Source organism: Equus quagga, chromosome 16 (assembly GCF_021613505.1).
Source record: "Equus quagga isolate Etosha38 chromosome 16, UCLA_HA_Equagga_1.0, whole genome shotgun sequence".
Lineage (NCBI taxonomy): Eukaryota > Metazoa > Chordata > Mammalia > Perissodactyla > Equidae > Equus > Equus quagga.
In genome coordinates, this window is record NC_060282.1 from 54,745,741 (window position 1) to 54,760,131 (window position 14,391).

The 14,391-nt window shown below is 34.7% G+C and overlaps 1 protein-coding gene across 14 annotated transcripts in view; it reads left to right on the forward strand.

Moving 5' to 3' along the window:
- RP1 (RP1 axonemal microtubule associated) overlaps positions 1 to 14,391 on the forward strand; it is a 335,045-nt gene that overhangs the window by 118,372 nt on the left and 202,282 nt on the right. For all 14 annotated transcript variants that reach the window (XM_046641544.1, XM_046641545.1, XM_046641549.1 and 11 more), the window contains 2 exons: positions 746 to 824; positions 13,680 to 13,755. In XM_046641544.1, coding sequence (XP_046497500.1) covers positions 746 to 824; positions 13,680 to 13,755 — 155 coding nt within the window. The remainder of the gene's footprint in view (positions 1 to 745; positions 825 to 13,679; positions 13,756 to 14,391) is intronic.

Here is a 14,391-nt window from a genome sequence, read left to right on the forward strand (position 1 = left end):
AAATGGATATGTTTTTTCTCACTGAGTCACTTTTAAAGATAAAATAAAATGTATGTGACAGTATTGCAAAATGCATAAGACACTATATAAATGCAAAGGTTATTTTTTGTTTCTGGATTATTTTTCAATTGATATGCTACATCATGTATGTTTTTGCATTTTAACCTGTAGCATTATCTTAAATATTACCAAAGGAACTCTGGGCTCCTCAATTTTACCCATATTCTGAATACATAAACCACTGGAGCCACAAACATTAATAGGTTTGATTGCAGCAGCACACTGGGACTTCAGAGCACTGTTATAAATTTCTAATAATTCTTGCATCAGCATCCTAAAATTACTTTAGGAACATTATATTTATGAATGGCCCAGAAACATTACTAAGAAAAATTCCATCCCAGGGGAGATAAGATTCGGTTGTATTCAAATTTTAGTATATTTTATAATTATTACATTTATGTTATCAATATTTGAAAAATATTATTGTAGAGAGTTCCAAAATTTGTGCTTTTATAATGAAAACTTGGCAACAAAGAGGGGCAGGGTATATTTCAAAACTTATTACTGTACTCTATCAGTTAATATTGTTTTATCTCTACTTTCTTAATTTAGACAGATTTGTGTATTTACTAAATCAACATAATTCTTCTCACCATCAATTTTTACTGTATCTTAATTTTTACTCTAGTTAGAAATGAGACTTGTAGTCTGGATCAAACTATACTTTTTTGATTTGTTACAGACTGACACCTTCTCCTTGGAAGCTGTGCACCTTGGGGATTTGTACAAGATTGTCATAGGCCATGATGGGCTTGGCCCTGGTAAGAGTCTTTCATAGGTAGATAATCAATGTCTGATTCTGCTCTATTCATGTGAAACCCTGTACAAGTCCAGAAAATAATTATGGAAAACTTGTAATAAAATAATCTCTAAGTATTGACTATCTGAAATGAAAATATTGTCCATAGATAATCTTTAAATTTTAAGTAGGTATATTTTTCGTCAAAATGACATAGAATTGTCCAAATGAATGCTCTGCTTAGAATGCTAGAAAGGATGATACATGAAAATTGGGGAAATGTCAAATTTATATGTGGCTGCATTCCAGCATGCTACTGGTGGATGTAGGAGCAGCGTCCTCTGGGAGTGATATTCCATGAAGTGCTAGCAGTAGTGCCAACAGTCACACATTAAGGGCACTGTTCTGGCAGCAAGGTCTCAGCTGTGTTTTGTGTTTTCTGCTGCAATTTTGTTTAGATTTCTTCTTCATTTTCCCATCAATTCTGTGAGATGACCCACATCTTCCCAATAAATTCATTTTCTGCCATAAGATAAACAAAATCCTTTCACAAAAGACAAAAGTACTAAAGTGCACCTACCACAAAAAGGATAAAAAAACAGAAAGCATCAAACAATATGAAAAACTCTAAAAAGTATCAATGTATAATTTTAAAAATGTTAAGAACAAAGTTCTCATATCAATATATAATGAATGTGTGTTTAAATGATGTGTTTAAATAGTTAATGAAAAAGTTAGCAGGATGACAAAGCTGGTTCAAAGGAGGTTCCCAAAACTGAAAAATATATACTTATAATCAGTGCAAAAAAGAATGATGAAAAAGATTAATAAGTAAAAAATATGGCTACTGTCCTAAGATAAAAACAGAATCTTTGAGGTTGTCCTCTCACTTGGACAAAATTCATTTATATTTTGACCAGACACAAATCTTCTGCATTTTATTTTTCTGTCAGTAGACAGCTAATTTTAGAGAGTCTGAGCCCTAATCCATAGTAAATGCTAAGTCAAATAACCTTACCTTTCTTCAGGGAGTCAGATGACTCTCAGGCAGCCTTGTTAGACAGTGCTCAAGTAAAACATTAAAAGGATGTGTTAACGTGCCCAAGCTAACACCTACATGCTAACTAATTCAATTTTCTAAATTGTTTTGGTAGATCTGCTATGTATAAGGTGCTGTACCAAGTATTTTCTATAGTAAGTATAAAGATAACCAAATTGGAATGCTGTCCTTGAGTCCACCAAGAGATAGCAAGATGATTTTAAATCCTAAAAAGTTTGGCACAACATTTTGCTTCCTGATGCCGGTTGAGAGTTCAAGTCCTGTCTTTTTTTCCCTTCCACATTGTGATTTTCCCAGTTTATCCTCTACATGGAATTTCAGTAATTGAGTTATCATCACTGTGACATAGTGAAGAAAATACTAGAATCTAAGCCAGCGACAGGTTTGAATCCAGGCCCTGTCACTTGTTGACTTTTTGAACTTGAGTGAATCATTTAACGTCTCTGAGCTTCAGTCCATACTGTGTAAAGTGAGGTAGAGACCTCATGTGGTTATTGTGAGGATTATGTGACATTGTTTATGAATGGCAAAGCAGTATACATTTGTCAGTAAAAGATGAATAGATAGGCAGTAGAATTTTTAAAAAAATTACAATTTTCAATAACAATTGAATATGTTGTTTTATAAAATTCATCTCTTTTCTTCCATTTCCACATTTTTCCTACGTATATTCTAAGAAGGAAACTAAAAAATTTTTCTTATAATCTTGTTTCCTTTACCTCCTCTCTACTGCTTTATTTTAAAAATCAACATATTTATCTAAGAGTACTTTTGGGACTTGATGTTGGTGGAAATGGCAAGGGCAAGCAGGATTAAATTACAGGTTGTGTTTACCACTGGTGAAAATAAGAAAAGGGTAGAGGTAACCACCATTTACACCTGTACCTTATCCTGCTACTTCCCTTTGAGTCGTTCAGCCCACGGTCTTTGAATCTCTACTGTGTGCAACTTACTGTTCTTGTTTTAGGATTGGAAAAGTATCTCCTCCATATGTCCACTTCTGTCCCACCACTCTGGGTATTTGACTTCATAGTGTAGTGCTAATTCTGTGGGAAATAGAACTGAGCTTCTGTGTCTCCTAAGTCCTTCCTTCCATGGATCAAAAGTGCTTAAGTTTTTGTTTGTTTAACTTAAAAGGAAATACTGTTATTTGAAATACTTGAAAGTTTCTATGAGAATAGATTTTAAATGTTCTCCCCATAAGAAAAACAGCAACAAAAGAAGTAATTATGTGAGGCGAAGGATGTGTTAACCGACCTTATTGTGGTAATTATTTAGTAATATATACATGTGTCAACTCAATACATTCTATACTTTAAACTTACACATTATATGTCAGTTATATCTCAGTAAAGTTGAGGGAAGAAAAAGAAGTTGTGTAAGAAGCAAATAAAAATTGAGAAAAATGTGAGAAAGGAAATAATAAAGATAATAGAAATCAAAGACAGAAAATAGAAAAACAGAAAAATTGATGTCACTTATATGAATGTGTCCCTGAAGAAAAAAATAAAGCCCACGTAGTAAACCAAACATTGAAAAGTCTAATAAAAAAGAGAAAGAAAATAAATGCCAAAATAAAATAAAGTGAATATAGCTGTAAATACATACTAGAAAAAATTTTTGAGTGTACTGTACACAATTTAGAGCTAAAAAATTTGAAGCTCTGCATGAAACAGATGATTATCTAAGAAAAATTGACCAAAGAAATTTGCCTTAAGAAATTTTGAATGACCCAAGAAAGGAAATTTGACTCAATACTGATCCAAGAAAAAGTAGAAAATAAGAATAGTCAGTAACAATAAGTTTTTTAGAAGGCTAATCTCCTTCTAAAACCTCTGGTTCTGTTTGGATTTATGAACATTTTCTCTGAAATGTCCAAAAAGCAGACATTTCTAATGCTATATAGAATGTTCCAGACTATGGAATTTGAAAGCTTTTAAATAGACTCAATGAGACCAAAACTTGAAAATGTACAAAAATATAGAACTATGATTTAGTGCTTTTTGCTTTGTCCTCTCATATGTTTCCAGTGTGAACAAGAACTACTATGGGCCTCAGAGGACCTATTACAAAGGAGTTATCTTTCTGTTTAGCAACTCATAGTTTATATTGAAAAATTCAAGCAAACAATTTTATTTGATAATATTTCCACATTTGTTTAAAAATATTTGCTATGGTCTGAATGTTTGTGTCGCCCCCAAATTTACATAGTGAAATCCTAACGCTGAATGCAATGTTATGGGCTTAGTGCTCTTATAAAAGAGGCTCCAGAGAGATCCCTAATCCCTTCCATCTTGTGAGGACACAGCGAGGAGGTGCTGGCTATGAACCAGGAAGAGAGACCTCATCAGAAGGTGACCATGCTGGGGCCCTTCTCTTGGATTACCCAGCCCCCAGAACTATGAGAAGTAAATTTCTGTTGTTTATAAGCTACCTAGTCTGTGGTATTTTGTTATAGCAGCCCAAGAAGACTAAGACAACATTTTAACTTGACAGTAAAATTTCTCATTTTCTTCTACCCCAAATATTCAAATAAAATTGATGTTGTGTGACTCCTGAGGGTTCCCACGGTTGCTGGCATGATATTGTGTATCCCATAGTCTTCATTCTCCAGAAGAACAGCTGTAGATCAGCCTCACTGATAAATGTATGTACATTTATCCTAAGTTAAAGGTGTACAAAGTGAATCAAGAAGTATAATCAAGGAATAATATATAACAACTAAGTAGGGTTCACGCCAAGAAATTGAAGGATAGTTCAGTATTAGGAAATCTGTTAATAAAATACATCACCTCAGAAGGTTGAAGCAGAAAAATTATTTGTTAGCAGTCAAATAACACTATTATTAAAAATTCTTTCAAAATTCTGAAACAGAAAAAGTATTTATTTAAAATTATTTTTAAATAATTTAACTCGACAACCACTTAATAAACAATGAAATTCATTAAAATTAGAACTACAAGAATTTTCTCATTATGAATATAGTCATTCTTTGGAAAGCATTATAAATGCTTTTTAAAACTGTTAAAAGTTTGGAAAGTAGAAGATAATGTTATTGCTTATGGGTGATATAAATGTCTATTCAAATGCAAGGAGGATTAACTGAAAAATGAATAGAAGAAATAAGAGAATTTATAAAGTGACAAGTTAAATCAATTTACAATAACTGGAGGCTGTTTTTCTTATATAGAAAATACGAGATGTAAAAGATCTTATTCAGAGTAGCAACAAAAAGTATAAGATATATAATTGGCATCAACAATAAAAAATACATACCCATGTGAATTATTAGACTGGCCTTGTCTGAAAGCCATATTGAGAAGTAATAGGAGGTTCTAGCAAAGAAAGTTTTGTTTACAGGTTCTGTCCCTCTTTCAGATTCAGTGAACATATTGTTCCCTAATGATTTATTTAGCAGTGATCTGGCTGTGTAATCCAGTTCTCGTTTGTGGTACTCCAACAGTACTGTTTTTTTTGGTGAGAGAGGTGAAAGCTTTGTGCTTCCACGTATTAGGTTTAGGTCCTAGCTGCCTATGCCTGTGGTGAATCAGCAGTAAATGGACTTTAGAATTTCGATTAACCAAATTGCACCCAGATCTGTCCATTTGGTTGAGCAAAACCAATCTACTGTTTTACCTGAGATCTAAGACTATAGTGTAGTGAATCTGCTTCAGTGGTTTCTTTATAGAAAGATTGTTGGTCACTCTGAAATCATTTGAGTTATCACAAGTGAGGAAATGATAAGAGAATTGGAAAGAGGTGGTGGTAATAATGCATAGATGTACCTACTAATTTTGATAAGAGTCATCAGATACTCAGAGGAGAGAAAATCTGAAATATAGGGTAATGCAATTAACCTAAAGGTATGTCCTGAGACAACTGACTTCCTTTTTCTATCACTAAGTGAAATAAACTAGTCACAAAAGACCACATATTGTGTGATTCCATTTATATGAAATCTCCAGAATAGGCAAATCTATCAAAATCAGGAAGTAGATTAGTGGTTGCCTAGATTTGGGCGAGAGGAGGGGGGTGGCGGTTGGGAATGAGTGTGAATAGGTACAAGGTTTCTGTTTGACATAGTGAAAATATACTGAATATGAGTTACGATGATAGTTGCAAATCTCTGGGAATGTGCTACAAACCACTGATCCCGTTTAAATAGGTGAACTTCGTCAACTATTATTTCACAATAAAGCTGTTAAAATTATGTTATTTATCTGGAAAAATTAAAAGGATAAAATAGGCTATAACATTTTGAAAAAGATTAACAAGGAAGACTCACATTAAAATGCATTAAGATGATAATTTTTAAATATAGTTTAGTTCACATCACAATGATAGCTAAATCTGGCACAGAATGTGATCTGAACCAGATTTTAAGTGGATTTAATAGAAAAATGAGCAATGGATATTAAAAAAGCAATTCAAAAAGACCAAAAATGAGTAATAAAAATTTAAAAACTTAATGATAAGCTATGTTTTAATTAATTTTTTTATTTGCAGATAATCATAGATTCACATGCAGTTATACAAAGTAATTCAGATAGATTCTCTGTATCCTATACCCACTTCTCCCCAATGTTAACCTCTTGCAAAGGGATACCACAATATCACTACCAGGATATTGATGTCTATACAATCAAGACACAAAAGAGTACCATCACTACAATGATCTATCATGTCCCCCTTTTATAGCCACATCCACTTCCTTTCCTTTATTCCTTCCTCAATCCCCTGTTCTTAACCCCTTGCAACCACTAATCTGTACTATGTACCTATAATTTTCTCATTTCAAGACAGTTTTATAAATGAAATCAAACATTATGTAATTTGTTGGGAATGTTTTTTTTCACTCTGTATAATTTCCTAGAGATTCATTCAAGTTGTAATGTGTGTCAGTAGTTTGTTCCTTTCTATTACTGAGTAATATTCCATGGTATGGATTCCCTCAGTTTGTTTAGCCATTCACCTATTGAAGGACATTTGGATCGTTCCCAGTTTGGGACTATGACGAATAAAGCTGCCATGAACATTTGTGTACAGAGTTTTATGTGAACATAAGTTTTCTTTTCTCTGGGAATAATGCCCAAGAATGCAATTGATGTGTCGTATGGTAGTTGCATGTTTAGCTTTACAAAAAATTGCCAAACTTTTTCACAGTGACAATACCGTTTTATATTCACACCAACAATGTATGTGTGATCCATTTTCTCAGCATCCATGTCAGCATTTGGTATTTTGTTACGCTTTTTTTGCCATTCTGATGGGTGTGTAGTGATTTCTCATTTTGATGTTAATTTGCATTTCTATAAAGATAATGATGTTGAACATATTTTCATGTGTTTATTTGCCATCTCTATATTTTCTCCAGGGAAATGTCTTTTTATGTTCTTTGCCTTTTTTATAATGGATTTTTTTTAAATGTTAAGATTTAAGAATTCTTTTCATATTATAGATACTACTCTTTTGTTGGATATATGGCATGCAAATATTTCCTCCTGGTCTGTAGCTTCTCATTCCATCCTCTTAACAGGATCTTTTGCAGAGCAAAATTTTTAGTTTTTATTAATTTTTCTCTTTAGGGATTGTACTTTTGGGGTTAAGTCTAAGAACTCTTTTCCTAGCCCTAGATCGTAAAGATTCTTTTTCCTATCTTTTTTCTCAAAGTTTTATAGTTTTGCATTTAATTTTGTGATTTCTTTTGAGTTAGTTTTTGTATAAAGTGTGAGGTGTAGGTTGAAGTTAATTTTTTTAATCTATGAATGTCTGATTACTCCAACACCGTTTGTTGAAAAGTCTATTCTTCCTCCACTGAACTGCTTTTACCCCTTTTTCAGAAATCAGTTGGGTATATTTATGTGGGATTATTTCTGGGTTCTCTATTCTGTTCCACTGATCTATGTGTCTATCCTGCCAATAACAGACTGATTTGATAGCTATTTGGTAGTATTAACATCAGGTACACTGATTACTCCTATTTTAATATTTGTCAAGATTGTTTAAGCTATTTTAAGGCCTGTTTTTCTCTATATAAATTTTAGAAAAGGTTGCCCATATCTATAATAAAACTTACTGTGATTTTGTTGGAATTGCATCACTATCAAACCTATTGGGGAGAATTGATGTCTTTACTATGTTGGGGCTTCCAATCCATAAACATAGTATGTCTCTCCATTTGTTTATGTCTTCTTTGATTTCTTTCCTTAGCATTTTATAATTTTCAGTATATAGATTCTGCACATTTTGTTACATTTATATGTAAATATTTAATCTCTAACATGATTGTAAGTGGCATTGTGGTTTAAATTTCAGTTTGCACATGTCCATTGTTAGCATATGGAAATGTGGTTTATTTTTGTGTAGTGATTTGTCTTGTATCTGAGACCTTACTCAACTCACTTTTTGGTTTTGGGAGGTTTTTTTGTAGATTCTTTGGGAGTTTCTCTGTAGACAATCATGTCATTTGCAAATAGGAAGAGTTTTATTTTTTTCTTTCCCATCTTTCTTGCCCTTTATTTATTTTTCTTCCCTTATCACAGTGGTTGGAACTTCTAGTACAGTCATGCACTGCATAATGATGTTTTCGTCAATGATGGACCACATGTACAATGATGGTCCCATAAGATTAGTACCATATAGCCTGGGTATATAGTAGGCTATGCCATCTAGGTTTGTGTAAGTACTGTAGGGGAGGAAGAAATTTTCCTCTGCCCTTCTAGGTTCTTCTGGCTGGTCTAAGAATTAAATTGGCATGAGACAGATTAACAGGAGAAAAAAAAGCAAAAGTTTGATAAAATGTATATGTGAGAGAAACCCAGGAAAACTGAGTAACTCACCAAAATGGCCAAAGCCCTCACCTTAAATACCAGTCTTAGCTAAAGACAAAGGAGATGTTGGGAGTGGGGAAAGTCAAAGACTTCCGAGGGAAGGAAGGCAATTCACAGGTAAGTGAAAAGGAGCAAACTTTTGGAAAACAAGTGTTTGTTTGGCCACCTGGAAACAAAGAACACAGAGGGGAGCCCAACAAACAGGCTTTTCTTGGTAGCTCCCTGTCTACCACCTCATTCATGTTATACTAAGGTGATAGCTTGCTTCCTGAGACTAGTTTTTTTTTTAATCTGAATTCTTTTAGGCAGTTAATGGGGAGGTAACAAAGAAAACTTTCTGACTCTTTTCTTTCTTAAAAATAATTAGCCTAAAATAATTCTTATCTTAAAGAGACACATTTTGGGGTGGCAGATTTTGTTCCCCTTTAGTACACCTGCTGATGTTCACACAAGGACAGAATTGCCTAATGATGCATTTCTCATAACGTGTCCTCATCATTAAGCAATGCATGACTGTACTATATTGAATAAGAATGGTGAGGGGGAAATATTTGCATTGTTCCTTATTATAGTGGAAAGTGTACAGTTTTTCACTGTTAAGTATAAAATTAGCTGTAGGTTTTTTGTAATTTCAACTTTATCAAGTTGAAATTTTCCTGTGTGGTAGGCTGGAAAATGGCCCCCAAAAGATATTCATGTACTGAGCTCTGGAACTGTGAATGTTATCTTACATGGAAAAATTGACTTTGTAGCTGTCATTAAGTTAAGGATCTTGAGATGAGGAGATTATCCTAGGTTATCTAGGTAGGCTCAAGGTAATCACAAGGATATTATAAGAGGGAGGTAAGAGAGTCAAAGTCAGAGAAGAGAATATGGCGATGGAAACAGAGGTGAGAGATTTAAAGGTGCTATCTCCTGGCTTTGAAGAAGAAAGGACCACAAGCCATTAGAAGCTGGAAAAGGCAAAGACGCTCTAGGCTTCACTTCACCACACCCATGTCAGCAGGACTCAGTGAGCAGCTGAGCACCTGTTACCAGCTGGCATCAAGGAGAATGAATAGAGCAATGCAAGCTGTGACTAGTCAGCACTCCACTATTTCGCCATCCCTGGTGTCAGTGAGTCCCATTGGAGGCTGAGTGTCCACCCCTACTTAGCATCAGAAGGTGGAACGAGGTGGGACAAGGTGGAGTAGTTGAGGTTATACTTCCCCTGTGCCTTGGTCATCAGTGAGGCCCAAGGGAAATCTGAGCTTCTACTCCTACCCAGCATCAACAAGGCTGAGTGAGTAGAGGAGGCGAGGCTAGTTGACACTCTATAGCCTTACTCCCTTCCCCTTTGTGACAGGGCCTACTAGGGCCCTCACCCTACAACAGAAAGGGGTGAGATTCAGTCCCTGCCTTCCCCATCTCTGGAAGCAGACGGCACACTAGGGAGTTGATTCCCTTGCTCTGAGACAGTCAGGCACTGTAAATACCTTACTTTTGTGAGGAAGGTATCAGTGAGCAAGAGGATGAGGTGAACTCCCACTCAGCTATCTGCAGTGAGTGAGTGCCCCGCTTCTGCCTGGGTGGTGTCAGAAGTTGCTTGTGTACACACACACACAGCTTATGCTCCATCTAAAACATCTTCTTCTAAAAAGAAGATTAAATAGGACTCAGAGTCTCATAATATTATATCCAAAATGTGAAGGATATATTAAAAAAATCACTTGACATATAAAGAACTTGGGAAAAATGGCCAGAAAAGTAAATCTTTAGTATTATTCAAAGAAATACAGTATTTAAAATTGTTTTCTTCTTACCAAGTTTTGATTAGAAAATTCACAAGGCTACTATAATATATAGAAAAGAACCTCTAAATCTCAGTGAATTACAATATTTATTTCATGTCTACATCAACTTTTGGCTGATCTTGGCCTAACTTGACTATTCTTGGCTGGACTTTGCTGGGTTCCTGGCTCTGATGTGGGGTCATGTCTACACCACTCTATCCAGAATGAGCAATGCTACCTGAGGCACGCTCTTCTCATGGACAAAGACCTTAGTTAGAACAAGGCTTGTGGTCATTTTTATCCACGTTTCACTGGCTAGATCAAATCTAATGGCCAAGACCAAAGTCATTGGGGTAAGGGTAGGGGAGAAAGAATTATGGACAAATAATTCAGTATTCCATGACTAATGTTACTAAATATTGTTTGACACTAATACTTAATTTGACTCAGTAATCCATTTCTAGAAAGCTGTCCAAAAATATTGAGAAATATAAATAATGTGCTCAAAATTGCGACTATATTATATATAATAGCAAAATTCTATATCTTGCAATAGGAAATATATTTATATGGTACATCCATACACTGAAATATTATGCGACTTTAAAAATCATGTTGTCAAAGAATCTTTAAGAAAAATGGGGAAATGCTCATGAACAAAGCACATGTATGATTTGGGTAATTAATACTTACTAGCTTCTGTACTCACTAATACTCACAAACTAGCCCCCAATCCAAGGGCTTTACACAGCACATTTATTTGTTTTTCACACAATAGTCTGATGTGAGTTGAAAAGTCTTCCAGGCAGCTATTCTTCAAGCAGTGAATCAAGAGGCAGGCCCTGTCCAGTGTGTGGCCATGCTAGCTTCCAAGGGCACCACAGAAAGTGGAGTTGGCTAGAGGATTGTGGGGGATGTGTTTAAAGGCTGGGCCTGCAAGTGACTTATATCATTTTTGTTTACGTTCCATTGGCAAGAAATGAGTCATATGTCCCTCTGCTTAATTTCAGGAGAAGCTGAGAAATGTAGTCTTCTCGTGTAAGCGGAAAGAGGAAACAGTGTAGTGAGTGTATAGCCTTGTCTTTACTACAGCAGGACACCAACTCTTTACACAATAGGGCCCAGATTTGAATACATTTGGGCATTCTATGTATAGGCATAAAAAAAGATTGAAAATGTATAGACCAAGCTAACTGATTTCTTTTTTTTTTGGCAGACGCTGGAATAATACATGGTTTCAATACCTTTTTTGTCCATTTGTTTAAATCCAGTCCAATAGAAAATGAATATTATTTTAAGTGGCAAATAATATTTTGAATAATACAAACTACTTATTACACGTACTACGTAAGAAAGCAGCACATTCCAATAGAACTTTATATAAACCCTTTAATTTCTATTCTTCCTGCCTAATTTCTCCAGGGACAGCCTGGCTTTGCCTTAGAACTTCATCTTTTCTAGTTCTAAATCCAGTCCTAGGTCTTGCAACTTATGAGAAAAGCAAGTTAAAAAATGTCGATAATATATTTTTTATATAAATACTTTTAAATGAATTACTAATTAAACCAATTGACTTACAAAGTATTTTTTGAAAGATTTTATTTTTTATTTTTTTCCTTTTTCTCTCCAAAGCTCCCCAGTACATAGCTGTATATTCTTTGTTGTGGGTCCTTCTAGTTGTGGTATGTGGGATGCTGCCTCAGCATGGCTTGATGAGCAGTGCCATGTCCGCGCCCAGGGTTCGAACCAACGAAACACTGGGCCGCCTGCAGCAGAGCACGCAAACTTAACCACGTGGCCAAGGGGCCAGCCCCACAAAGTATTTTTTAAATCAATATTCTCATTACCTCCAAAAGTTTTCTTTATAGACTCTTCAGTAGTTCTCAATCCATTTCAGAGTTCTGGTAATATTTTATTTTTCCTTAAATGAGTCAAGGAATTCTTTTTTTGTTGTTGTTGGTAGCACTTAAAAATGAAATGAAAGAAAGCATTTTGGAGGATGACATTCCAGGCATAGGGAACAGCATATGTAAAGGCATAGAATCATGAATTTTAATCATCTATGGCAGTGGTTTTCAAAATGTGGTTCCTGGATCATCAGCATTGCTTGGGATCTTGTTGAAAATTCAATTCTTGCAATCTTTTCTGGGATGACAAACCATTCTGGTTTGCCTAGGCCTGCCCTGGTGTTAGTACTGAAAATCTTGCCTTCTGAAAAACTCCTCTGTTTGTGGCAAACTGTGACAGTCGGTCACCTTAGATTGCCTATTATTCCAGGCCTACTGAATCAGAAACTCGGTGAAGGGTTCAGTGCTCTGTGTTTCATAATCCCTGCTGTGGTTCTGATACAAGCTAAAATCTGAGAACCACTGAACTAGGGATCTATGAGGAGTTTGGCACAGCTCAGTGATAGGAGTATGAGATGAGGGTTGAAGTTGGAGAGTAAGCAGAGACCAGGCAATGAAGACCCTTGTATGCTTTGTTAAAGAATTTTATCATATAGCTGATAAGTATTAACTCATCAACTGAGGGAATTTTAATTAGAAGAGGATATATTTTGAGCTGGCTCTTTGTGTAGATTATACTTCTGTGACGAGGTAAATATTCCATCTTATCTATAAATAACATTAAGTTGTATTTTAACCAATTCTACTTTGCAAATTAATATAAAATTAAACATTTAAAAACAGGTTACTATCTTCATGTGTATCAGCTCAGTCTGTGTGCTTGGACAGAGTTTCTGAATGACTTCATTTTTAGCTTATCAAAACATATATTTTGTTTATGTAGACTTCGTCCAAATTTGAGCTTTAATAACTTTCTATGTATATGTTTTGGAAATAGAAAGTATTGTTAACTTATCAGATGTATTCTTTGGAAGATGTTAGGTCAAGGATTATAAGTGCAGTTTATGAAATCAAGACCAACTATGGAATTTTTCTATTTTCAGCTGTTTAGAAAATCATATTGAAGTAGATATCATGAAATATAAAGTCTTAAAATATGCTGTGCTTTTGTTGCATGTATAAGAAATATGTTTAAATGCTTCTTACAGCTTGCTTCCCTTATATCTTGCTTTAATTGAAGTATTAAAACTTAAAGGTGTACAAAGCCTTTATGTATGTTGGAAGCTAGAATGTCTTTCTCAAAACTTCAAGTAATACCTAGACCATACATATTCACACTACATTTTTCTTTCCCTAATTTGTGTTTAGGAAATGGATGGTTTCTTGAAGATGTTGTAGTCAAGGATCCCACAACAAACCGTGAATACGCCTTCTTTTGTCACAGGTTTGTAGGTGTGCTTTTACATTGAACAAAGTAATTTCATATTATTCAGTTTCTCAAGGTTCATGTATGTTAGAGACCTGGATAGCTTGTTCAATTATTCCTGGTAATTTGTCCTTTGTTGGGAAACTTTTGTGAACATTGATTTTAGAGGCTGCCTCTTCTATTTAGACAGATATCCGTTATGTTTATGATCATTCCTGGTGAAACAAATTTAAGTCTTTCTCGATAAATTAAGGTAGATTTTTAAAATATGATTTCTCTTTACATATCAGTAAGGAGAATGAAAATTTCTGTCAAGAAAACTTATTCCCTTTGACCAGGTCCCAAATTAGGTTCACAAATAATAAATATACAAAATAAATGTTGCATGTGGCTTTTATACAACAATGACATTGCTGACCCACTGTCACTAGGTCTTGATTTTTGAGTTATTTTCTCAATAGTGGTGATAGATTTGTTCTTTCTTTCAACATTCTCTTTCCTCTTTCCCCATGGAACCGATAATAGCCATTTATGAAAAAACTCACTATAATTTGAATTGTAGTTAGTGGCCAATGAACAGGATAAAATAATTGGTCTAGTAGAGGTAAGATCTATGACCTTGGTAGGCTAACTGATTGAGTAACTCACCTGTGG